The sequence below is a fragment of the Zootoca vivipara genome, chromosome 16 (assembly GCF_963506605.1).
Source record: "Zootoca vivipara chromosome 16, rZooViv1.1, whole genome shotgun sequence".
NCBI lineage: Eukaryota > Metazoa > Chordata > Lepidosauria > Squamata > Lacertidae > Zootoca > Zootoca vivipara.
The window spans coordinates 5,974,357-6,001,224 of NC_083291.1; the positions used below are offsets into that span (position 1 = coordinate 5,974,357).

The following is a 26,868-nucleotide window of genomic DNA, read 5'->3' on the forward strand; positions in this document are numbered from 1 at the left end:
GCAGGTCGTTTAAAATAAGGAACTTCAGGATGCCTTTAGCAAAAGATTGACTTGGGTTCTTATGTGATTTAATGGGCTTGCAGCCAATGAGGAAGTTTTAGAATATGATCGGGTATCATGTTTATGACATGAAGTGAGGGAGAAAGAGCAAGTTTACCCACGGTTAGAGTTTCCAATAAAACAGGGTTGTATTGGAAACGGAGAGCCATGGGTTGAAGTTTATTTTTTAATGGGGTACAGTTACCAAACATCAGTCATTATGAATACATAAAGTGCATATTTAAAGCGACAGCTAAAAGCCTTTGCAGTTGTTAAAACGCTGATCAGGGTGGAGGTTAGGTATAAGTTACATTCAGAGAATTAAAAATCACCATTAACCTTTATACGTCACATGTATCATTCAATCAAAACCAGGGAGAGGAACTACTAAACATTTTGGATCAGTTCTGATTCAGCTGTGAATATAGTTGCTCTGATTCCAGTTTAGGCTAACAAAGATTCAGTAACCTATTTGACACCCGTCTGCCGGTTCACATGAGAAAGTACAGTGGTGCCTCGCTTAACGAATGCCCTGCTTAAAGAAATTTCCGCTTAACGAAAGGATTTTTCGAGCGGAGCTTGCCTCGCTAGACGAATGCGTTTTACGAAAAATTTGTCTAGCGAATCGCGGTTTCCCATAGGAATGCATTGAAATTCAATTAATGCGTTCCTATGGGCAAAAAAAAAGTAAAAAAAAAATTCAGTGCATTCCTATGGGATTCGCTAGATGAATTTTTCGCTATAAGAAAAGACCCGTGGAATGAATTAATTTCGTCTAGCGAGGCACCACTGTATAAATATTCAAATTACGATAGTGATTTGCCTATGTGGTCGAGTGGGTGTGGTCATCGTGATATTGTGCCCTAATCTTCCTATGTGGTAGTTTTATCTTTTGGCAGTGGCTTTGGCTAGATTAAATAAATAAATACAGTCATACCTCGAAAATCGAATGGAATCTGTTCCAGAAGTCTGTTTGACTTCCAAAACATTCGGAAACCAAGGCGCAGCTTCCAATTGGCTGCAGGAAGCTCCGGAAGCCAATCAGAAGCTGCGTCAGACATTCGGCTTCCAAAGAAAGTTCGCAAACCGGAACACTCACTTCCGGGTTTGCGGGGTTTGGGAGCCAAAACGTTCGAGTCACAAGGCATTCGTCAACCAAGGTATGACAGTAAGATGGTACTTAATAGTGAAATTATTTAATGTCTGCTCAAAAGTAAGGCCCATTAAATTCAATGGGGCACACTCTCAGGTAAGCCAGTATCCTAAATGTGTTAGGGAGAGAGTGCTGATAGCTGAGAAGGAACACAGGGAAAATACGGCTGATAGCTCAATATGTAGTGTGATGGAAAAAATATGAAGAGCGATTTTTTTACAAACTGATCCTGTTGCTCACATCTCTGCTGCTGCTGCTGCTTGCCAGATTCTCTCTCTCATCTTTTAATGCTTTTAATGCCACCCAAATTTCGATACTCAGAGCTTGCAGTTCTGTACAGTGCCTGGCTTCCATAGGCCATACCAGCGTAGGTATACAGACCGAGATTTCCCCCAGGAAGAATGTGTATGCTTCACTTAGCTCAAAGGTTTCAGTAACAGCTATAGAGATTAGCCAACCTACTGCATGAGGCTCACCCTTCCTCTGCCAAGCTGTTTTTCCTCATAATCTTCAATAGTGAATTTCAGCCTTTTTTTTTTAATGTTTAATCTTTATTAAGTTTAAAATCAATATAAAACAAAACAATTCTCTAAAATAAAAGCAAAATCAATACATACATATATATTCATACAAATTCAAACAAAGCTTACTCCATCTTCTCAAATATATCGTCAACTTGTCTTATATATCTTCCATTCTGTCTTCACATCTTCTTTTGTAATTCGACTTCCCCTTCTCTTCTATCCTGACTATAACATTGTTTATCCTCCTACTGCTTACATTAACTTTCCTCCTTGGAATACTACAAAATATTGGTTTCGAACCCAAGTTCTTTTAAATATACTCCAAATTTTCCCCAATTATCAATAAATTTTTTATTGGAACCGCCCCTAATTGAATTCGTCAATCTCGCTAAATCAATATAACCGATTAATTTCTCTTGCCAATCTCTAATAGTGGGTACTTCCTTACTTTTCCATAATTTTGCAATTAAAATTCTCGCCGCCGCTACCGAGTATAAAAATATCTTTTCATCTTTTTTTTCCACTTCCTCTTCAACCATTCCTAATAGGAAAGATTCTGGAGTCTTCTTTATGTTGTATTTAAATATTTTCTTTAACTCTTCTAACACTCCATTCCAGAAAGGTTTAATTTTTGGGCACTGCCACCAGATGTGTAGGAACGTACCTACTTCTCTTTCGCACCTCCAGCAATGATTATCTTTAACTTTATACATTTTATAAATTTTGACCGGCGTCAGATACCACATATAGAACATTTTTATTAAATTTTCTCTAATTGTTTCTGACGCCGTGAATTTCCATGTTACACTCCAGAGTTTTTCCCACTTATCCATTTCTATTGCTTTCCCTAGATCCATTGCCCACTTCGTCATTGTCTCCTTCACGACTTCATCCTTCACTTCCCATTCTAGAATGGTGTTATACACTTTGGATATAATTTTCCGTTCACTATGTAATAGACTTTTTTCAAGTAGGGATGGTTCGGACATAAACCCTCCTTTTTTCATATCTTCTTGAAACCTACTATTTAATTGATAATATTGGAGCCACCCTGCCAGTTGCTGCTTAACATCTTCATATTTTTTAATTTTAAATACCCCTTCTTTTTCCTCTATTAAGTCCTTATACTTTATCCATTTTCCATCATTATTTACTTTTTTCACTGTTATTATTTCGATAGGTGACAACCATTTTGGTGTCTTCGGTTCCATCAGAGGTTTATGTCTTTCCCATACCTTCAATAGAGATTTTTTAATAACATGCGTGTTAAACCCTTTATGTATTTTTACCTTTTCATCCTGCAAGTAGGCATGCCAACCCCATCTATTTTGAAATCCCTCTAGATCTAGTAGCTCGTGATTTTCCAAGGTAATCCATTCCTTTATCCAAAGAAGGCTTGCGGCATCATGATAGATTTTTAGGTTAGGAAGCCCCAGTCCTCCTCTCTCTTTTATGTCGGTTAATAATTTAAATTTTACTCTGGCTGGTTTATTGTTCCATATAAATTTGGATAGATCTTTATTCCATTGTTTAAAAATTCCACTTCCTGTTCCTAGGATTGGGAGCATTTGAAATATGAACAGCATTCTCGGTAGAACATTCATTTTAATGGTCGCTATTTTGCCCAGAAGTGATAAATTTAATCTTTTCCATATTTCTAAATCTTTTTTAACCCCATTCCAAATTTTGACGTAATTATCCTTTACCAAATTATTAGTATTATTAGAAACCCAAATTCCTAAATATTTAGCCTTTTTAACCACCTTCAATCCTACTCTCTCTTGTAACCTTTCAATCTCCTCTTTCCTTAAATTTTTGACCAACATATTCGTTTTATCTTTATTTATGCTAAACCCCGCTAACTCCCCAAATTTCAGCCTTAAAGCTTCCTGCAGCTTCCCAACCCTTAATGTATAACTTCCGCAAACCCAAAATGTATAACTTCCTTCAAGATAGGAGTTCATGTGCTCAAGCTAGCCCTCTTTACATAAGCACTGGCACATGACAGAGGGAGGGGTCAGACTCACACCCACAATCCCCGCTCCTGCCCTCTTCAGTTCTCTCTCTTTCTGAGATCTAGTATCTTGCAAAATGCAGAATACAAATTAAATGGAGAAGGCTTATGCCTGTACAAAGTGTGCCTGTGGGCTCTGTTCAGAAGCTTAATGCGGAAAAGGGTTGGAAGCAGAGACAGTGAGCATAAACCTGGATCCCCTTGGAAAATTCACTGGGCTCATGAGCTTCTGACTTGCACTCTTTATAACGATTTGAGGGTTGAGGTTATTACCCCTTGTGACAAATTGAAGCACTTTTGAAATGTTTATTTCTGTCCGGCTGGCAAAGAGTTAACCCACCTTTAGCCTGACTGACATAGAACTCTGATGGGGGCGGGACTGTGCCCGGTTTGAAAGGAGGGAGTGTCGGTTTGGTCAGTTAGGAGGGAGAGGGAGGAAGGTGTGGTGTGGTGTTATGTGGTGGCTTGTATGAAGACAGTTAAGAGGCTAGGACAACTTAAAGTTAAATGTTTGACTGAGTTTATTTTGTACAACTGGAACAAAGCTAATTAATAAATGACACGTTAAAGAATCACTTATGTTTTTAACACAATAAAACTTCATCTCTGTTTTTGCCAACAAGAGGTCCGTTTGTATTTTTCCAGCGAGGTACCAGGACTCACAGCCGTGGTGACTCAAGAGAGGGCCAAACTCACCTCAGGCAGGGAGGTGGTGGTTTGTGTCCTGAAGTTACACGGAGGAGGCTTAGAAGGGTAACCTGAGGTGCCAAGAAGTTGCCAGAGTGCCTAGGGCAAACTTCTACAGTGGGGGAATCCAACTGAGGGAGACCCTTTACAGGAGGCAAGAGGTTATTCCTGGGGGACAGCCTAGAGTTTCTTAAGGTACCAGGCCACGTAGGCTGGAAGGCTCTCCTTACTTAGAAACCCATTAGGAAAAGGGGTTTATTTTTGAGGCGGCAGGAGAAGAGGGTGGGTGTTTTCCCCTCTGGATTCCTGTGTCGCAGTGATAGTAAGGTAGAGTGGGACCCGGGTCGTCACATTTTTGGTGGCAGCGTCGTGATCGAAATTCAAAGCTCACGCGCCTAGTTTGGTTTGAGTCTGTCAGGATTTTCCTGTGAGGAAAATGACTCACGTAAGAAAACCCAGAGAGGCAAAAGGAGATGAAAGAACGGAAGGGGCTGAGGGAAGCCCAGGTTCTGAGGTAGAAGTTATGAAACTACGAATTGAGATGGCCCGAATTGAAAGCGAGAGGGAAAAAGCCAGAATGGAAGCTGAGGAGAGAATGCAGTCCGAGAGGCTAAGGGTTCAATTAGAACAGGACAGAATGAAGCTTGAAGAGATACGTTTGCGATCAGAATTAACTAGTAGCCCAGTTAACAATGATAGTACCGCAATTAATTTAAAAAGGTTCCCCAAATTTGGAAAAGACGATAATGTCGAATCGTTTCTATTTACCTTCGAACGCGTTTGTGTGGAATTTCAAATACCTGAGGAGAACTGGATGCTTTATTTAAGACCTCAAATTTGTGGGATACTAAGTGAAATTTATGCTGACCTGAGGGAAGAAGAGCTGTCAAGTTACCAAGTATTTAAGCAAAGGGTCAGGGTTCGATGTGGACTCACGGCTGAACAAAGCAGAAAGGCTTTTCGTGAGGCAAAAAAGGAACATAAAGAGACTTATGCCCAACTAGCTAGCCGCTTAGATAAATTACTTGACAGATGGATTCAAGGGAGTGGAGTGAAGGACTTTGATGAGTTAAAACAATTAATTTGTTTAGAACAATTTTTTAAGCAAATCCCTAGCAATTTACGTTGGTTCTTGAGGGATAAAAAACTGAAAACTGTGGCACAGGTTGCCGAGGTCTTAGACGAACTACAAGGAGATTTCAATGAAATAGCATTCCCAAAACACTCACAGAAGGGTAATCCATGGAGAAACAGAGAAAATAAAGACAGGCAAGAAAATTTTCCTGTCAGGGAATCAGTTTCTGACAAGACAGGGTCTAAGAAAATCACTTGTTTTTTCTGTAATCGTGAGGGCCATGTACGTGCCAGGTGCCCCCTGCTGGTTAAGTCGCAGACTACACCTACTGCAGCTAAACAAGTAAAACTGGTAATGCAGTCACAGGAAAATAGCTCGCCTCAGACAGAAGGCTCAGAGAAAACAGACAGTCCAGCTGAGACTACTTCTAAGGTCTTGCAGGTCTGGAGGGCTGAGCAGGAGTGCAACCAAGATTACATGGAGCCAATTGAATTAAATGGTCAGTTTTGTTTAGGTTTGAGGGACACAGGAGCAGAAGTCTCACTTGTCAAATCACAATTTGTTCCAAAGGAGCAGTACCTCAAGGGTCAGTCCTATAGTTTAAAAGGCATATGGGGCCCACATTTTGAAGTACCATTAGCTGAAGTTGATATTACCTACAAAGGATTTTGTGGCAAATGGAGAGTAGGAATCCTAAATGAATTGGAGGTACCCTTTTTAATAGGGAATGACCTAGCTAGTCAGAAGCACCGTATTCAAGTGATAACTAGGTCACAGTCTCAAGTCACTGAGAGTAATCCTCCTGCAGTTATAGAGTCACCCATTGAGCCTGGTGAGGATGAAGGGCTGATTAGCGTGCCAGTGGTCCAGGAGCACGGTGCCCAATTCTTGAGTGATCAAAAAGAGGATGAAACTATAAAAGAGCTGTGGGGTAAAGCACAAAGTCCTACTGCAGAAGTAACTGTGGAGAACCCCTGCTTATTTACCACCATTGAGGGAAGACTGTATAGAATTTCTAGGAGGAGGAAAACTGCTGCGGTTTGGGAAAGGAAGAAACAGTTAGTGTTGCCAAGAGCTTACCGGTTGCAAGTGCTACAAATGGCACACGACGCACCCTCAGCAGCGCATCTAGGCATTAGAAAGACTAGTGATAGAATCCAAGCAAGATTTTACTGGCCTGGGATGGGCAAGGACATCAAAGAGTATTGCAAGTCCTGTGTGATCTGCCAAAAAGCAGGCAAAAGAGCGGACAAAACGCGAGGCTTGTTACAGTCTATTCCTGTAATTACTGAGCCCTTTTCCAGAGTAGGAGTGGACATCCTCGGGCCTATCTCCAGAGTTACAAAAAGGGGGAATAAGTTTATTTTATGCCTCGTGGATTATGCTACGCGCTATCCAGAAGCAATACCTCTAAAGGACATTGACTCAAAGACTGTAGCAAAAGCCCTCATGTCGGTGTTCCTAAGGCTGGGATTCCCCAAAGAAATTATAACAGATTTAGGGACATCCTTCACGTCCAAGACCATGGAAGAGCTTTTAACTCTTTGTGGGATTAAGCATGTTAAAACTACGGCTTATCATCCACAGTCGAATGGCTTGACGGAGAAATTTAACTCAACCCTGAGCCGGATGCTAAAAACCTATTCCATCAATCATCCTAACGACTGGGATGAGAGGCTGCAACACTTCCTATTTGGTTATCGCGAAGTGCCGCAGGAGAGCACAGGGTTCAGTCCTTTTGAACTCCTATTTGGTCGACAGCCACGAGGACCCCTAGACTTGATGAAAGCAGCGTGGTCAGGGGAGGAGCAGATCGACAGCCCTGATGTTGTGACGTATCTACAGGAGCTGCAGAGCGACCTTCAAGAGCTACGGGAGCAAGCTGCTCACAACTTGCAGCAGGCACAGCGTCGACAGAAGCAGTGGTATGATGCACACGCAAGAGACAGAACTTTCCAGCCTGGTGACAGTGTGCTCGTGTTAAGAACAAGACGTCGAAAGAAGTTGGAGATGTCGTGGGACGGTCCCTTCAAAGTGGTCGAGAGGATATCTGCGGTGAACTACTTGGTAGAGTTAGATGGGGAAGGGAACCGATGTAAAAACTTTCATGTAAATTTACTTAAGCCTTATTTTGACAGAAATAAGTTGGTGTTACAAGTAAAGGGGAAGATGACACAAGGAATTCATTTAACTGGGTGGGGAGAGCTGAGTAAGGGCACAACTCTAGCAGAGGTGTCATTCGATGAAGGTCTGACCCCAGAGCAAAAGGAGCAGTTAAAAATAGTCCTTGCTCAGTTTGCTCAAATCTTCTCAAACATCCCAGGGAGGACCAACCTAGCAACTTATAAAATAGACACAGGGTAAGCACATAAGTGGGAAGGAAAACATCATAGCGGACGCTTTGTCTAGGTATATTTTTGAGAGGTATAGAATGGTGCAAAGTATTATATGAAACGGTGGTAACCCTAGCAAAACAGTTGTGCTTAGGCGTTATAATCTAACACATGTCAAACATGGTTTATTTGTGTACAAGTTTATGAGATGTTAATTTAGTTGACTTTGTAATATGAGTGTTATAGAATGCATTGAAGGATTTATAACCCCAAGCCCATTGCTTTGGCATTGCTCTAGTTAGTTAAGAGCAAGCCGACGCAATGTCTTTGTGGTGGGGGAGATATGTGACAAATTGAAGCACTTTTGAAATGTTTATTTCTGTCCGGCTGGCAAAGAGTTAACCCACCTTTAGCCTGACTGACATAGAACTCTGATGGGGGCGGGACTGTGCCCGGTTTGAAAGGAGGGAGTGTCGGTTTGGTCAGTTAGGAGGGAGAGGGAGGAAGGTGTGGTGTGGTGTTATGTGGTGGCTTGTATGAAGACAGTTAAGAGGCTAGGACAACTTAAAGTTAAATGTTTGACTGAGTTTATTTTGTACAACTGGAACAAAGCTAATTAATAAATGACACGTTAAAGAATCACTTATGTTTTTAACACAATAAAACTTCATCTCTGTTTTTGCCAACAAGAGGTCCGTTTGTATTTTTCCAGCGAGGTACCAGGACTCACAGCCGTGGTGACTCAAGAGAGGGCCAAACTCACCTCAGGCAGGGAGGTGGTGGTTTGTGTCCTGAAGTTACACGGAGGAGGCTTAGAAGGGTAACCTGAGGTGCCAAGAAGTTGCCAGAGTGCCTAGGGCAAACTTCTACAGTGGGGGAATCCAACTGAGGGAGACCCTTTACAGGAGGCAAGAGGTTATTCCTGGGGGACAGCCTAGAGTTTCTTAAGGTACCAGGCCACGTAGGCTGGAAGGCTCTCCTTACTTAGAAACCCATTAGGAAAAGGGGTTTATTTTTGAGGCGGCAGGAGAAGAGGGTGGGTGTTTTCCCCTCTGGATTCCTGTGTCGCAGTGATAGTAAGGTAGAGTGGGACCCGGGTCGTCACACCCCTCTATTATTGTCCATGCCGAGTTGCTCAACCATTGCTACTGTGTCCTTTTCTTTTAGCAGATCAATATGATCAGATGACAGCAAAAATTGCAATATTTTTAGCGGGGAATAAGATCTGCTATTTGATTATTGATGTAAACCCCCAAAATGTATTTTCTATAGTTAAGTTTTTACCTCTATCTTCAGTGCTGTACATTTTATTTTATTTTATTGCTGTGGCTAGTAGCTGATTCATTCACTGGTCACGTGAATTGGACTATTTGGGACCAGAGAGTGTACTAGTCTAAAATGCCATATATATATATAATCAGTGACCTGTTCTTTGTTGTGGTGATGGTTCTCTTCTGATTTGGGCTCAAACAAAATCTTTAATTGATGGTTGAGCTTCCCATCTATTTGTGGGGCAGAGAGCAAAGGAAGCATTCGATTCACATTTAGTTTAACTCTGACACTTTGGTTTTGGTCAGACTACAAGCTAAATATGTCCCATCAAAGTTTTTTCCCTTAGGAAAGTACTTCTGCTTTTCCTCCCTGGAATTTTTCAGCAGAGGGGAGTTGAAGTAATTTCCTTGTTTCTGGTACTCATCTGGTAGTAACAGATGAGAAAATGGGCAGTTGGCAGCAGTGGTTAGAAGAAAGGGAAATGGTGTTCTCTCTATGAGTCTTTAGCAGCTGTCAGAACCAAAAGCTAGTAGAGCAAGCTGAGTACTTCTGTATAAATGAGAGATTTGAATAACCTTTTTTTTAAAAAAAAAAATGAAACAGATTTACAAAATATTTGCTTTTGTGATGCAGCAAAGAAAATCTCATTCAAGCTGTGGAAGATGACATCCAGCAGGAAAAGCAGGCGGCAGAAAACATAGTCAAAAATATGTCTGAAGAGGATCAAGCTAAATACATGGAGACAAAAGTGGCAAATGAAAAGCTCTTGCAGGTGACTCTTTCATGTCTGAACTACATCTTGTTGAGCCCCATCACAATCGATAAAGAGTTTATAAATGGAAAAGAACTCCTTCTGTAGCTGAAATCCAACAAACCAACACAGAAGCTGTTCTGTTTTTATGCAGGATAGCATGATCTTGACTAAGCTGTCATCTCCCCATATTTTTTGGAAGGTTCCATTTTCTATGCACGTAGCCTCTGGTAGCTTTCATTAACCAAACACGCCAGTCCTGCTTTTGGGTTTCTGCCCAAAAGGCTGCCCACCGCCAAGATAAACACAAGGAACTGGACAAACTCCAGCTGTTTGGGTATCTGAACCAGTCTTTCGTTTAGCAAACCTTGGGTATAACTAATTGTGTTCAGGTAACAGATTTCAGGTAACGAACATTCCAGTAGCAGGACCTGCATACTAATTTATTTTACTCTTGTAGGAATTGTGTGCTTTACAGCAAGAACTGGATGCTGTGAATATAAAAGAACAATCTCTAGATGCTGTATGTATGACATTAAATTCTTCTATTCAATTACAAAATGATTGAAATTTGAGGGTGTTTAAAACAAAATCTGGCATAAGTTGTTGGGGTTTTTTTGTTTTTGTTTTTGGTGTACCATTAAGAAAATATGGCCAAAATCCCATGATAGCCTATTTATTTATTTATCTGGACACTGGATATCAATTAATGCTTGTAATAGAAGCCATGGGCTTTGTTACTCAGTGATTGTAGGTTCTTGATTTTTAGTTCTCTACTCGGTTTTTTCCAAGATGTATAGTTTTGTTTTTATCAAGTTTTAAAGGGCATTTTATTGAATAATATTGTTTGTATTTATATGGGGGTTTTTTGCGAACAATATTCAGGGATATATATTTCTTTATAAACAAACTATAAATAAATGGTTACCTGGCAGTTTCAGCACATGAGCAGTTTTGGTTGATGTACAAATATTCTTAACAGATCACTTACATGACTTTATTCACAAAATATTTCATCACTTTAGTAATGAAGTTTATCTCTTCAGGAAATAGCACACTCCCAGATTAAACAGGAGGCTCTGCAACTGTACGAAAAGCTTCATGGCCTTGAGGAACACCGGAATCAAATGATTGCAGAGGACAAAAGTATGGGATCTCCCCAGGAGGAGAGAGAGAGATTGCTAAAACAGGTATGTAGAGTGCTAAACAGACCGACAGAAATGAAGAGATGTTGTTTTGCCTACAAAGGGCAGTTGAAAAGTGATAACTGGGAGGTCAAGTAAACACCTCTGTCCAAACCACCAGCTATTGATAATGACGCTCGAAACAGAACTGACAGGCGTCATTGATTATTATTAAGTGGTCTCCGTTTTTAGCATAACTGAGTAATTTTTTAAAAAAAATATTTATTGCATTTTTTTAAAATTTCAGAGAAAAGAATAAATTAAACATTACACCCAAATATACAGAAAGAAAAAGGAAAAATTTTGGAGAGACCAACCCTCTTTGATTTTCCATTGTTATTTAATGAATGTTTCTTCTTTTTTTAAAAAAAAAAAAGGTGAAGGAAGACAACCAAGAAATAGCAAGCATGGAGAGACAGTGAGTGTTGTTCCATATTGTTCTTTTAGATCCTGGTTCTGAATATAAATGCAACTCTATTATCTATTTCTGCAAAGCTGCTCAACTGATATAACCAACTTGTATACTGCAGCCGCTTGTAGGCTATATAAAGAAACAGACCTTGTGTTTTTTGAATGCCTCGCAAAACACTTCTAATTACAACGTATTTTGAACTGAAATGTGATCTGTTTGGGATGACTTGAACTGTTACTAAAGTGCTGAAAGCAAAGTAGTATGTAAAGCCAAAGGCTGCATTTACTCAACCAAGTTTCTCCCCATATCTACATGTTCATCTCGTGGCAATTTACCTCATTCCAAGGGAATTTTGGTGGAAAGGAGCTTAGGCAAGGTGGAAGATTTCCAGGGTTCTTAAACATGCAGTAAACCTCTGCAGGCATAAAAGAGAAGTAGACCTCGTATACTCATCCCCTTCATGTGTTTTCTGTCCCTTGTTCATAATGCTAAAGATGGCTTTAATCAGGCATCCCCAAACTCGGCCCTCCAGATGTTTTGGGACTACAATTCCCACCATCCCTGACTACTGGTCCTGTTAGCTAGGGATGATGGGAGTTGTAGTCCCAAAACATCTGGAGGGCTGAGTTTGGGGGTGCCTGGCTTTAATGAACAGTACAACTAAAACAATTGTGCATTCTTCTATTATAGCAAACAGTGAAATCCTATATATGTCTGCCCCAGTGATTTCAGTGAGACTTACTCCCAGTAGGTGAATTAGTATAGGCTTGCAATCCAAGTCATTATTATAATGCTCATTAACCAGCAGGTGGACCCATTTGTTAAGTTAAACAAGGCGAGATCGCTCCTTTGCGATAATCAAGTTTCTGTTTAAAGTTAAATTCATAGATTCACTGCTGGAATGCTAAGAACCTAAAAGATGTTAGGGAAAGAAGCTAAAAGATGTTGGTGTTTTACATTTGTTAATTTCACTCACCTTGCTATTTCCCTTCCAGAAAATGCCTGCTAAATGCTGTACTTTTCCAGTTTTCATCATTTATTTTTTGCATGGTTTTAGGCTGACAGACATAAAAGAAAAAATCAACCAACTTAACGAAGGAATACGGCAGCTTGACATGGATTTAGAGGAGCAGCAAGGTAAAATAGACAGGACCTATTAACCTGGTTTTTGAAAACATTATTAAGGAGGGTATTCAACTAAGTTTTACTCAGAACAGGTCGATTGAAATGAATGGACATGAATAAGTTAGATCTATTATTTTCAATAGGTCTACTCTAAATAAACTTTATTTCATAAAAAAAATATATATACTGTTTGATAGTTTAAAAAAGCCCTCAAATCAAAAAGAATAAAACAATAACAATATTAGTCAAAGCAGTTAAAACATTCAGAAAATTTAAACCAGCAATAAACTAAAAGCACATCAACATTCTAGGTATCTGGGTAAGCTTGTCTGAACAAAAATGTTTTTAGCAGGCATCGAAAAGGGTACAATGAAGGTGTCTGTCTGATATCAAAAGGCAGGGAGTTCCAAAATGTAGATGCCATCTTGTTTAGTTTTTCTTCCATGTAGTAGATCTGATTCAGAAGTGAATTTGTGATTTTCCCACTTATTTATGATCTCTGGATTGAGGGTGCTGAAGATCCGTGCGCACAAAAATCTGCTGTTGTTTTGAAGGACCTCGGGGTGAGAATAGTGAGTGAAGATAACATGATGAAGTTTCTCCTTTTCAGGGCAATGTGTACTCTATACCAGAATAGGCCAGTTCCTTTACTAAGTCCAGCCCAAATTCTGTGATACAAATCAGTTTTGCAAATGGAACAAGCATGCACATATTTGCTTATTTTGCATAGTAGTCTTTCCAAGAATGGCTGCTTACCCAGTCTGGGGTGGGCGGCAGTTGTGGCCTGTTGCCATCGGCTCCACAACTGCCAGAGCAGCAGCCACCAGGTTGCCGGCTGTTAGAAAATCCCCTGGCCAGCCCCTAGGCACCATGGGAGTTCCCACCTCGTCACTGCCATTTGACTTTGGCCAATCCAACTGAGCCTGTGGGGCAGGGCATATGGGAGCAGGCTGGACTGTTGCAGGCTTCACTCTGGCCTGCTACCATCTCATATATAAGCAACAGTCCAGACTTCAGTAAGAACAGCAGTATCCTGTTGGAATAGACGGGGTTAGTGTTTTCACTACAGAATGCAAGGTTTATTGGTTATTATTAATACTATTATTATTATTATTATTATTATTATTATTATTATTATTCTCCACCCATCTGGCTGGGTTTCCCCATCTACTCTGGGCAGCTTCCAGCAAAATATGAAAACATAATGTAAGACCGTTTGCAGAATGTGTATGTATACTTCTCTGAGTATATATCATTGAGCCCTGGTATCATGTATAAGTTCATGAGAAAAATTATTTGAGATGTAGAGAATTGTTAATGCAGCCTGAATATATCCAAAGGGGCTTATTCCTAGTTCCTGCTAATCACTACTCTGTTAAGGAACTTAAATAGTATTGTTCTTTCTTGTACTCTCATCACTGCTTAATTTGTTCTCTTCGTTTTCAAATAATAGTAACAATTTCATCATTCTGCTTTTATCCTTTTTTTTTTCTTCGCATATTGCTTTTGCATTATTTTCTTGTATCGTTTGGATGACTATAGACGGTAAGCAATAGATTGCTTTAGTGATAGCTTAGCAAAAACAGCACTCTCTGCCTTTAGACTGTTTTGTTTCTTGTGGCAAGAGTAATAAAACAAAGCAGTAGAAATATTCTCCAGATTTTTAAAAATTAGTCCAGGAATATATTCATGGTCCTCTGAAATGTGGGCTAGACTTTTTCATGGCACTTCTGGTAAGTTTTCCTGTATCATGAAAGGGAGAGTCAGCCAGGAACAGGCTCACAGCTGCAAGGAAGTTCAAGGAAAATCATGGTCCCTTGTGGCCAGTTGCATATGGTTATAATTTGTATAAGTAAGATATGAAGGAAAGCTGAAGGGATGTCAGTACAATACTATTGGAGAGGAAAGAAGATGTTGGAATTCTTGACTCTAAATGTATCTATATTTAGCTTATCCTTTCAATTTTTTTGCTTATGAAACACAGACATCTACTGGAATATTTTTTTATATTTTAAAGACTGAAACTTCTCTATTCCTTATTGTCAGTGTGGGTAACAATGATCAGAAATGGTAAACCATATTAAAACACAAACGAGGTGTACAAGGTACCCCCCCCCAAAAAAAAAAAACATCTCAAGCACTGAATATTTGCTTTAAATCAGATTTCCATACATGGATTTTGGTCAGCTCCTAAATGAACAATATTTATTGAAACAGGTCAAGGAACAAAAGGTATAGGAATTGATCGCATGCAGTACTAGTTGAATGCTTGCACTAAGGATCTTTCCCATACCACCTACTCACTGCAGCCCCTGTGCCTTTTAGGATGTGATATGAGAGGTTGTAGTAAAAGGGAGAAATGGGGAAAATCTAGCAGAGACAGCTTGTGCTGTGAGTTCCGCTGAGGTCAGTAGGGTTTATCTCCAAGTAAATGAGAAGATTGCAGTCTTAAATTGTTAACTGTTTAATTTTAAAATGGCATTTTTATAGGTGAGAAAAATCTGAAATACAAGGAGTTGAAGAAAAGAGAAGAAAGCATGGACAGTAAGTAGTTTTGAATGTATGTTGACATGCACTGTCAAAATGAAGGCATCTCTTAATGCACATTTCATCTGCATTAATAGCTTTTGGTCCCCTGGCATGAGCGCTGTTCTTAGCAACCTTAACCAAAGGCATATCCCCACATAGCCACTGGCTTTGCAGCAGTATATAGAGCAATAGTTGATTGCTATTTCAGGCATTCAAATCATCAGTCAAGAAATTCATCTTGGTTTGTAGGCTGCATTCAATGTTTTTCACAGCACAATTATTTGTTGAAAATTGAAAATAAAATATGTCCGGATGTGCCAAAAAATGCTGTATAGACACATGAAAAAGATTATGACGATCAAATAACAGCAGTTTTTAAGTTCCATGTGCCCTTCGTAAGCTGCTTTTGTGTAAAGATGCATCTGTAGATTGTGCTTTTGTCAGGAGACTATCCTCAAAGGAGAACTAGACAAGGAAGGCATTTTGCGCATCTTTACAGTGCTCAGTTGACTTAAAAGCTGCCTTCCGCATGCATGAGTCAGAGCAGGGGTCGGCAACCTAAGGCCCATGGGCCACTAGCGGCCCACGGGGTCGTTTAACTGGCCCACAAGTTGCCCCCAAAACTGAGCCACCCGCTTGCCGAGTTCCTGCTCGCTGGGCTAAACCAGCGCGGTGCGGGGACTCACTTCCGCAACACCAGAAAACATGTCTGCGCAGATGCCGGAAATCCCTATTCTCCTCTGTCAGAGCAGCTCTTTGGACAAATGTCCATTGCACCCACACAGCCGCCTTCTCCACATTGGAAAGTTTTACTACTGCAAGGGTGACATATATGCACCGGAAGTAAACTATGCATAATGTTAATGGCACACAGCCTTAGAGTTCTGCCGGGCTCTAATGGAGCGCTTCCACAGTGGCACAAGAGAGGGATGGGCAGAGCAGCAGCACTGACCTTGTGACATTGGGACCCCTGCAGTTCCTCCGGGGCACAGCATTGTCCTCCTGGCATCAGCACTGCTTCAGCTCACTGGAGCCAGGGCAGTGACAAGGTTGGAGGAGGTCCAAGCTGGCAGCCTTGATGTCCCACAAGAGTACTTCTTTGCAAGCTTAAAACATTTTCTAATACAGTACATAGAAGAGAATAAGAGGGCAGCTTTTTATGTGGCTCTTCATGTGAGCTTTTACTATCCTGTCATTGCTTGATCACTACATACATATTAAAAGGTGAATAAAAGGCTGCAAAAACCAGCTCACATTCTAGATATTCCTTACACATAAAAAATTTCTTGGTAAAGTTCCATTTAAATTGCTTTAAGATGTTTGTTTTTATATATAATTGCTTTTAAATTCAGAATCCTTATAGCTATAAGTCACATTTTAGGACTTTTCTGCTCTTCCTTTTATAAACAGCAGCCTCCCTTATCTTGTTTTTCAATCTTTAGACTTTCTTGAATCTTTTGAAGAGGCAAGGAACCAGGAACTAGAACGGAAAACACAGATAGAGGCCAGTATTGTGGCAATTTTAGAGCATTCAAGCAGGGTGAGTGGCTTTGGCTCCAATCATAAGCTTGGAAGTAAGTTCCGTTGACTCTGCTGTGATTTTCATTTTACTTTTATTGATTTTTATGTAAACAAATCCAAATGAAAGCAAACTAGAACCAAGCGAAATAACAAATAACCAACTTATTTTAGGCATTTCACTGGGAACACTTGCCCAAAAAGTACATCATGTCAATCCAAGAGCATTAAATCACTTACTATTTGCCATCTTTGCAGTGATACCAAAGGATAATCTTCCTTACAGGTAAGCCTATTTTCAAAGGAAAAGAGGATCAATGAGAAAAAAATTCTGGGTTGGTGTGTGGAGCCTGATGGTGTTTTTCTTTTTCTTTTTGTAGAATTCACTAGGCTTTTACTGCCATGTAAATGTGGCTAGGACAACATTTTTAATCCCTTTTTCATAAGAACACACATTTATTCCTTAGAATAAAGATGATACCAACCACACTTATTAGTACTTTCCAGATAATCAAATTGTTTGGTGATAATTTAATTAGTTGCTTTTATTCTTCAGAAAGCATATCAAGCTATAGCTTACGGGGGTTGCTTGACATATAAAAAGTTTACAAGTATGGCATTAACATGTGAGAGAGGGGGTAGAGAGAGAGAGAGAGAGAGACTGAGACTGTAGCATACTACCTCCCTGACCCCTCTTATTCTTGGGGCCAGTGCAGAGATACCACAGACTTCCTGTTAACTGCAGTTAACAAGTGAATAGTCAGCTGTGGAGATGTATGCTCCCTAACCTCATTTCAGACTTTCCCTTCTGTAGACATTTCAGAATCTGAAACCCATTTGAAATCATTGCTTTGGATCCTAGTTAAGAGAATCCTGCTTAACCATAACTTTGGTTAACATTGATACCAGCATGTCACTTAACTTGGTATAGCATTGGGGGGGGGGGAATCTGCTTCAGGGTGAAGAGGGGTTTGGTTCCCAAGGCTGGCTCCTGTTTTGTTTTGTTTTGGATCACAATTTAGGGAGAGCCATTATTGCATCTTTTTCTTCCTGCAAACTCCACCCTCCTCCACAAACAGAACCACCCTAGTTTCTTCTGCCGACACCTCAGTCTTTAATGGCACTAACCTTTTATAGCCACGAGAAGAAGCAAAACATTTCATAGTTTACCTCCATCACATATGGCACTAAAACTAGGCAGACGTAGTTATTTATGCTCTTTCTAGCTTAAAGTACAAACTGCACCTGGAATCACTCCCTGTTTATGTAACCTCATATGTTCTTATTTTGCCTAGTGTATCAAATCCCCCCCCCAAAGTCAGAAAATTTAAGTCGATAAAATTACTATTTTAACATTGTTACACCTTTGGCTATGTTAACTAAGCTTGGTTCTCATTTGGATATGTTCATTGTTCTGTTGCCTTTTCCCCCCAAGAAAATGTCATTGTAATGGCTTTTATGTGCAACTTTCATTCGTTCGGCTTTTGTCACTCAAGGCTGCTTCATGGAGGAACAAGCATTTTCACTTTTTAAATACTGCATGCTACAGTAAAAGCAACTTAATTTACATTGCTGGCTCCTGCTTATAAAACCAGGATCTGATTGTCACATTCACAATTTGGAGTTGAGTTGCCCGTAGGATATAAGCTTTGAAATGCAAGGTATTCCATAACGTGGGGGAGGGGGGGGGACATTTACTGGGAGCAAAGACTATCCTCACTTGAACTTCCCCAAATTGCACAGGCCTCTCACCTTTTGTTCACCCTTGGCCCTGTTTCCCCAGTCGTAGGTGAGACAATACAATGGTCTGTAAAACTGCAGCAATCACATTTTTTATATATGAACTCCAAACAGCTAAAACGTTTTTCCTAAAGGGATTTGCTGTAGCTGATTCATGGTTAAGCTACCAGTTGTAGCAGTTCATTTGGGGTGTGTCATCTTCCACTACTCTTCTTAAATCACGCAGAACGTAAATCGCATGAAGCAGATATCTTCTGTAACAAACCAAGAGCTGAAAATCATGCAGGAAGATCTCACTTTCAAGTCAAGTGAAATGCAGAAATCACAGAGTACTGCGAAAAACCTGGGAACAGGTATGGCAAGCGAAGTGTACATTGTATTTATTTACAAATTTCTCTCCCATCTTCTAGTGCAAAAAGAAAATGGCCTTAATGCAGCTTACAAGAATAAAAACCCCAAAAGTAAAATTCACTGCACAAACTAAAACATCATATCAGCAGATAAAGAGATAATAGAAAACTAGCAGATAAAAGTTATTGAAATAGCTTGAATACCAATAAAAGTCCATATGAACAAGACATATGTTGTCTTGTACCTAAAGGATAATGGAGTTGGTCCCAGGCAAGCTCTGGGGAGAGGATTCTTTGCATGTCCCTACAGAAAATACCCTTTATCAAAGAGCTAGCTGCCTGACTTCAGAAAGCAGTACTGCCCAGAGAATGGCTGGTAGAGATTATATTAATTGACAGTAAGGTTAGGATTTTAGTAAACTGATTTAAATCTAGTCTGACCTTTGGTCCAGCTACTTCAGTATGATGCTGACCAGCCTGGGCTCTGCAGGGTTTAAGACACGAATCTTTCCAAGCCTAGGGATGCTTGGGATTGAACTTTGGGACATTTAGCATGCAGGATGTGTGTTCTATCACAGCTACAATTCTTCCAATTCTACTTTGAAGAAGACACTTTTATAGAAAACATGGCCCTAGGCTTAAACCAGCAATGGTACTTTGTTTCCAAACTCAGTTTAAAGCCAGTAAAAATCTTGTAATACTTTATGAGGGATGATCAGCAAATTTTCTTGTCTTTTTTTTAAAAAAAGAATTTTATGAGATACATGATCTGTGTCATATGCATGTGCTCATATTAGTGTATGATTTATATTAAAATACCCAGCTACTTTAGGAGACAAACTTCACTTGATGCACCCAAGAGTCCAGATACTATCCAAACTGATTTGTTCTTGCTGATAGAACTATCTGCTTAGCACTATGTCGAATATATCCTTTTAGATATATTCCAGTTCAAGGGTAATTCTTGCTAAACTATTGTTTATATAATAATAATAGCTTAAAGGTCCTGGGCCCTAAGGAAGCCAAACTACCCTCCACCAGGGCCAGGGCTTTTTCAGTGATGGCTCCGACCTGGTGGAATGCTCTGTCCCACAAGACTAGGGCCCTGGAGGACTTGATCCCGCCTGGCCTTCAATTTGAATTAGCCTGATCCTCTATTCCCTTTTCTCTTCCCTTTTCTATGAAGAAACCCTTTCTGGGACCCCACATTTGAATTCTTCCCTGGTCTCCTTGCTGGCCCTGGTAGGACCAACTTGGCCAGTTAGCACTGGTGATCATTTGATGTCTACTGATTTGGGGGGGGGTTCCCCCAAAATGACCCCTGAATTTTTTAATGTTATTGGTATTGATGCTGCATTTTATGTTGTATTTTATGCTGTTTTTAAGTCGCATTTTAATCAATATAAAAAAATTCCTTCAGTAGCACCTTAAAGACCAACTAAGTTTTTATTTTGGTATGAGCTTTCGTGTGCATGCACACTTCTTCAGATACCTCTTCAGATACACTATCTGAAGAGGTGTGCATGCACACGAAAGCTCATACCAAAATAAAAACTTAGTTGGTCTTTAAGGTGCTACTGAAGGAATTTTTTTATTTTGCTTCGACTCAGACCAACACGGCTACCTACCTGTAATTTTAATCAATGTTTTATATTTGCTGTTAGCCACCCTGAGCCCAGTTTTTAAACGAGGAAGGCCAGGGTATAAATAAAAAAATATTATTATTATTATTATTATTATTATTATTATTATTATATGTTTCTCCACCTATGAGGCCTGGCAATTTGCTTTATTCTTCTTTAACATAAAGGAAGTTGGGATCCTGAATTCTAATTTGATTCTGTGCTCCGTGCAAAAGAGCCTTGTGGACCCATATAATGCTGTAGCAATGCACCTCGGGGCCACAACCTCACTCTTTGTATAAAGATCATTGCACAGAGCCTTCTCCTTCCCTCCCCAAAGGAAACTCCTGCAAGTAAACACATTTGCTGATGGCAGCATTTCCCAGTAACATTTCCCTGGGTCAAAGCACAAAGCAGTTTTGTCTCAGAATTTGCTACTGTGTACACATTTGCTTGCTGAAGTCCGACTTAGTGGCATATCAGAAGGAACTGGACTGCATCCTCTTCCTGTCTCTTCCCAGAGAGAAGGGTTGTTATTTTTTTTTCTTTCCTTTTTCCCTTTCCTTTTTTTTTTCACTGTAGGATGGCAGTTGGATTTAAGAAAATCCCTTACTTTCTCCAGATTATTTTACAGGGGAAGCCACCTACAGCAAGTCAGGCCATTGTTCCATCTAGCTCAGTACTGTCTGCTCTAAGTGACAATGTTTCATCAGGGGTTCAGGAAGGAATTTTTTTGAGCCCTGCCTGGAATGCTAGGGACTGAACCCAACACCTGCATTCAGTGTATGTGCTTCACCAGTGAGCCACAACCCATCCCTTCTACAGCTCCTCCTTCCGTAGAAAGCAGATCATGTTTTAAATGCATGCCAGTGCCATTTGAGGCATATAAGCTTGCACAAAGACCTATGAAACTGTCCTGTACTCTCAGTCTGCCCACCCAATACTGCCCAGAGGGTATGTTAGACCCTCCTGCCTAAGACCCTTAGAAGTGGAAGCACCAGAGACCTTGTTCGTGTAAAGCATAGGCTCTGCCACTGAACTATACATCCCTGTTGTAGCCCCATCTGAGTCCCTTTGCCGAGCAAGCAGAGGCTACGATTCTCTGAGGAACACTTACCTGAGATCAGAATCCACATAAAAAGTCAGACAGTCCAGATGTTAGGAAATCCAGATGATCGATCACAGAGCCCAAGGGTCAAGATGGAGCACTAGAAGCAGTAAGGTAGGGCCGGGAACCACAGGCATTATTTCCAGCATCTGGCGACAACATCAACAATTTATTTATATATACATACATACATGTGGGACCCAGGTGGTGCTGTGGTTAAACCACTGAGCCTAGGGCTTGCTGATCAGAAGGTCGGCGGTTCGAATCCCTGTGACGGGATGAGCTCCCGTTGCTTGGTCCCAGCTCCTGCCAACCTAGCAGTTCGAAAGCACGTCAAAATGCAAGTAGATAAATAGGAACCGCTACAGCGGGAAGGTAAACGGCGTTTCCATGTGCTGCTCTGGTTCACCAGAAGTGGCTTTGTCATGCTGGCCACATGGCCTGGAAGCTATACGCCGGCTCCCACGGCCAATAATGCGAGATGAGCGCGCAACCCCAGAGTCGGTCATGACTGGACCTAATGGTCAGGGGTCCCTTTACCTTTACATACATACATACATACATACATACATACATACATACATACATACTCCACCCATCTGGCTGGGTTTCCCCAGCCACTCTGGGCAGCTTCCAACAAAAGTTTAAAAATACATTAAAACTTCAGTCATTAAAAACTTCCCTAAACAGGGCTGTCTTCTAAATGTCAGATAGTTGTTTATTTCTTTGAGATCTGATGTGAGGGCATTCCACAGGGTGGGTGCCACTACCGAGAAGTCCCTCTGCCTGGTTCCCTGTAACCTCACTGGTTCCCTGTAGCCAGAAGACCCTCGGAGCTTGACCTCAGCATTCGGGCAGAACAATGGGGTGCTCCTTCAGGTGTACTGCTGCTGAGAGCCCTGTTTAAGAAGCCTGGAGCAAGCTGGTTCTCATCCGTGCCTTCTGCTCTGTGACCTTGAAGGCTGAACAAGTGTGTGTGGAGTCATTTCACCTTCTCCTCCTTCAGCCTGCTGTTCAGCAGGCAAAGCTGACTCCTGGCCCACGACAATCCCTATAAAGCCTCTCCCTCAGTCATTTGGGACTTCCCAGTTTAGGAAAAGGGAAAGTAAGGGGGGATATTATAGAGGTGTATAGGATTATGGATGGTGTGGGAAGAGAGAAGCTTTCTTCCCCCTCTCACAGAATTTGTGGCCATCCATTGAAGCTGAATGTTGGAAACTTCAAAGCAAGCAAGGAGGTGGTTCTTCACTGTGCATAGTTAAATTTGCTCCAATAAGTTGTAGCTGCTGCCACCAACTTGGAAGGCTTTAAAGAAGGATTAAACAGATTCACGGAGGTCAAGGCTGTCAGTGTCTAATAGCAATGATTGCTAGGTTTGCCGTCCCCTATCAGAGGCAGTAATGCCTTTGAATAAGAGTTTCTGGGAATCACAAGTGGGAGAGTGATGTTGCAGGACTCGGGCCCTGCTGGGTGGCTTCTAATAGGCATTTGGTTGGCCAGCGTGAGAACAGTATGGGCCTTTGGTCTGATCCAGCAGAGTTCTTACAGCTTGAAAATGTAGAGCCATCCAGAGTGGCTGGGGCAACCCAGTCAGATGGGCAGGGTACAAATAAAAAATATTATTATTATTATTATTATTATTATTATTATTATTATTACTCTGATGAAAAGAAAAAGTTCACTTAGCAGCAAACCTTTAAAAATTAGCTGAATACCACCCAAAGAAAATACAACTTATTTGCTACAATACTCAAACGCCTTGGTAGTGGTACGTTTTGGCTCCCAAACGCCAAAAACCCGGAAGTACATGTTCCGGTTTTTGAACATTTTTCGGACGCCAAACATCCAATGTGGCTTCTGCTTGAGTGCAGGAAGCTCCTGCAGCCAATTGGAAGCGTCGCATTGGTTTTTGAATGTTTCAGAAGTTGAATGGACTTCCGAAATGGATTCCATTTGAGAACCAAGGTACGACTGTACTCCTACCAGTTCCGATGACAGTATCAACATGCATACACACACATGGAGGGAGCCAGGGCACTCAAGACAATGAAAGAATGCAGCACATGCCTTTGCATCGCTATGCTTGCAAGACAATGCCACAACACTCCCTCAGGCCCAGTGACACAGCCAGTAGAAACCGTCCAGTGATGAGGTTGCGCATGTGTTCTCTGTATGGATTCCTGTGTGTCAGTGCACAGCTGCAAATAACAGCACTGGGTATACAGCCATTTGCCCTTAACAGTTCCCGGATCAATATGATTTCTTGAGCTACTTCGCTCATAAGAAAAGTTCACATGTTTCCCTCCCTAAAACTGCACTTTGTTTCTTGCATATTGCATCTGCCTTCATTACACTCCAATAAATCTGTTCAAAGCAGTTAGGGAATCAGGTACTAGCAAATCTATTTGGGGGTAAGAGAACGCTAATCTACGTCTTGTAAGCTGTATTCTCTTTTGAAGAGATAGCGTGTATTAAACAACTCAAATACCTTGTGGGGGAAACAATTGATTTTTTTTAAAAAAACAAACCCAGTAAAAATAAAAAAGAACCCTATTCCAATCATTTGTTGTTGTTGTTTAGTTGTTTAGTCGCGTCCCAACTCTTCGTGACCCCATGGACCAGAGCACGCCAGGCATCATATACCCCTGGTTTCTAAAATCTTACTATCCACTTCAGGGCCTATTTTTCAAACAACATTAAAAATAAAACCTCTAATCCATTTTCATCATTCCCTGCCACTCTCAGATTTTAGTTTATCACGAATATATCTGAGCTATACCTAAGAAGTCAACTTCCTGAAGAGCAAGAGATGGCACCCCAGGGAGAAACTAAGTGCAGTGTACTAGCAACTTAGCACGATAGCCACTATTGCCAGTAACAAGCAGTTCAAATGAAAGGGGACCGTGATTTTTGTTTGTTCAGCTTTTCCTGAATGCTTAGGGCAGGTAACAAAAATCACAATGCCTAATAAAAGGCACCAAATGTCCCTAAAGAAATTCCTTAGGCCATTTCCCCCCCTTAAATCTGGATTAAGCTCTTATGCAAAAATTTCTTAAGGAGAAGAACTGCTTGCCACTACTTCTCTCTGCAAGTTTTCAATCCAACACATGGTGTTGAGGTTAGAATCATGCTGCCATGCACCTCTCTTTTCCAGCATGCTCACCTGATATCTGCACATTAGGCACCATAGGTGCGTAGAGGCCTGTGCATAAAACCTTATGACATGTACACAATTTTTCAAGCCTAGACACATCAGACGACGCCTCTAGGCCCCTTTGTAAACAGCCTTCAGCGTGAGGCCACACTTAAGAACCCAGTTAATGTTCTGGGAGCATTTGATCAGTCATGAGTTTTCAGGGTTGGGCAAGTGTGATCTATAACATGAGTGAGAAAACCTCTGGGAGCTCCATCTAAGAGTTGAACGTAAGGGCAATAAATATGGCATCCAAACTGCAGATATTAAGTAGATTCAAATACAGAGGGGGTCAGCATGACCTCAGTCTGCTAATAGACAGTAAAACAAAAATATGCATGTTGAGCTTAACCATGTCCATGGTTCAAGATACTATTGATGTGCTCACCCCCACACCAAATTATTAACAGAACCGTTGAGGGTCCTGTACCAGTCAAAACGATCCTTAGGAGTAGGTCACCTAGAGACTTTACAACACTTTTCGTAATTTAAAACTAAAGAGGGCAACGGGATCCTTTAGCATAGTTTTATGGACAAATGTAAGCTAAGAACAACAATGCTAATTTCTCTTTGCCAGTTTTTGTTGCAAATATGTCAACACTAGTCTTAGCGATACCACTACTTCATCACATAATGGATATTTGTATGTAAAACTTAAGGATGTACTTAAGAGCTTTCCTGGACTAAAGCCAAGGTGAACAAGGCAAGCAAGAGTCAGTTGTCTCCTTGAATAAGTAAATGCACGATTCACTTCTCTCTGTGCTAGAAATTAATCTCCATTGTATGTCAGTAATGCTTCTCGGCTCTTTCTGTTTCAGATAGCCAACGTCTGCGGATGGACCTCCAGAAAATGGGCCTGCTGGAAGGCAAGATGGTTGATGAACTGACTTCTCTCAAAGAAAAAATAGAGCAAATGACCAAAGACCTGGAACTTTACAACAATCTGCCAGCTCTGAAAACAGCAGGAGAGGAAAAGAAAAAGGTAGTTAACAATCAAAACACATTAATGATAGATAGATACTTTATTGTCCTTGTACAACGAAATTGAATGCCACCCCATAAAAACAAAACAAAAACACAATTTCAGCCACACACACATACATACACACCCATCTCAACTCCCCAAGATCATATTATTTAGTTACAGCACTTAATATGGTTGTAGCTCTTGGATAGATATTTGCTTGAGACTGAGTTATTGAAATATTCCAGCTGCATCTTGTTAAATGTTCTGTCTTGGTGTCCTTTACATACTCGTACACTGAGGCATGGTGGAGCTGCTTCCCAAAGGTGTTAACAGTTTGTGGCTACTCACACGATCCATCCCCCAGTCAGGTAGTCATGGTAGCTGCTTTACCTGCCACATCTGCATGGAAGATTGTCTGTGTGGACCTGCAGCTCCTGTGTGGCTTCTCATTTCTCATCAAAACTGAGGAGAATCCACAACCTCCCAAGGGAGACCGTTCCACTGTCAAACAGCTCCCTTGTAACTTGGAGCCACAGGTTCGAGTCCTACTCTCCAGCGCAGGAGAAAACAAGCTTGCTCCCTCTTCCATGGGACAGACCTTGAGATAAGTAACATGCAACATTTCCTGTGCAACTAGAAAGATTCAGAGGCACCTGAGTTAATTTGGCATCCTTCTGCCTCAGGAGACAGTGGAAGAGAGCACCTTCAGGGGTAAGGTCAAACCGTTGGAATGTTGTACTGCTGTTACAGTAGAGACCAATATGGGAGAAACATGTTTTGCTGCAGCTGGGGCAGATGAGGGCATCCAGTTTTGCTGCTACAGGTGCGCCAGGGCATTTATTCTCTCTGCATTCCTCCCAGCAGTCATTCCTCCTCTGATCTTTCTGTGGCTACACAACCTGCCAGTCTCCAGGCACTGCGATCATCTGCAAGCAATTCCCATATGGCGGGGAATCGTTTGCCCAGCCTTAATGTCGTCTCTGAGTATCAGTTGCTGGGGGAAACAAGCAGAAGAGTATTATTGTGCTAATGTCTTGCTTGTGAGCTGCTCTCGGCTTGAGGTTGGCTACTGTGAGAAAAAGAATGCTGGACTAGATAGGCCTTTGGGCTGATCCAGCAGGGCTCACATATGTTCTTGGGATTAGCATTTATTTTAGTTGTTCATTATCTGCAGAAAGTGCTTTATTATCTGCATGCCTTTCTATTGTCTGGAACAAAAGCTTTCAAGGGAAAGGTATAAGAAAGTAGCCAGAGTACAATATTGTGCACAGA

The 26,868-nt window shown here is 41.0% G+C and overlaps 1 protein-coding gene across 2 annotated transcripts in view; it reads left to right on the forward strand.

Annotated features, from left to right (window-relative positions):
- Window positions 1-26,868, forward strand: part of IFT74 (intraflagellar transport 74) — a 51,446-nt gene that overhangs the window by 18,827 nt on the left and 5,751 nt on the right. For both annotated transcript variants that reach the window (XM_035097474.2, XM_035097473.2), the window contains exons 9-17: window positions 9,731-9,869; window positions 10,309-10,371; window positions 10,895-11,038; window positions 11,410-11,450; window positions 12,502-12,581; window positions 15,060-15,113; window positions 16,541-16,638; window positions 18,583-18,709; window positions 25,448-25,611. In XM_035097474.2, the coding sequence (XP_034953365.1) occupies window positions 9,731-9,869; window positions 10,309-10,371; window positions 10,895-11,038; window positions 11,410-11,450; window positions 12,502-12,581; window positions 15,060-15,113; window positions 16,541-16,638; window positions 18,583-18,709; window positions 25,448-25,611 (910 nt within the window). The remainder of the gene's footprint in view (window positions 1-9,730; window positions 9,870-10,308; window positions 10,372-10,894; window positions 11,039-11,409; window positions 11,451-12,501; window positions 12,582-15,059; window positions 15,114-16,540; window positions 16,639-18,582; window positions 18,710-25,447; window positions 25,612-26,868) is intronic.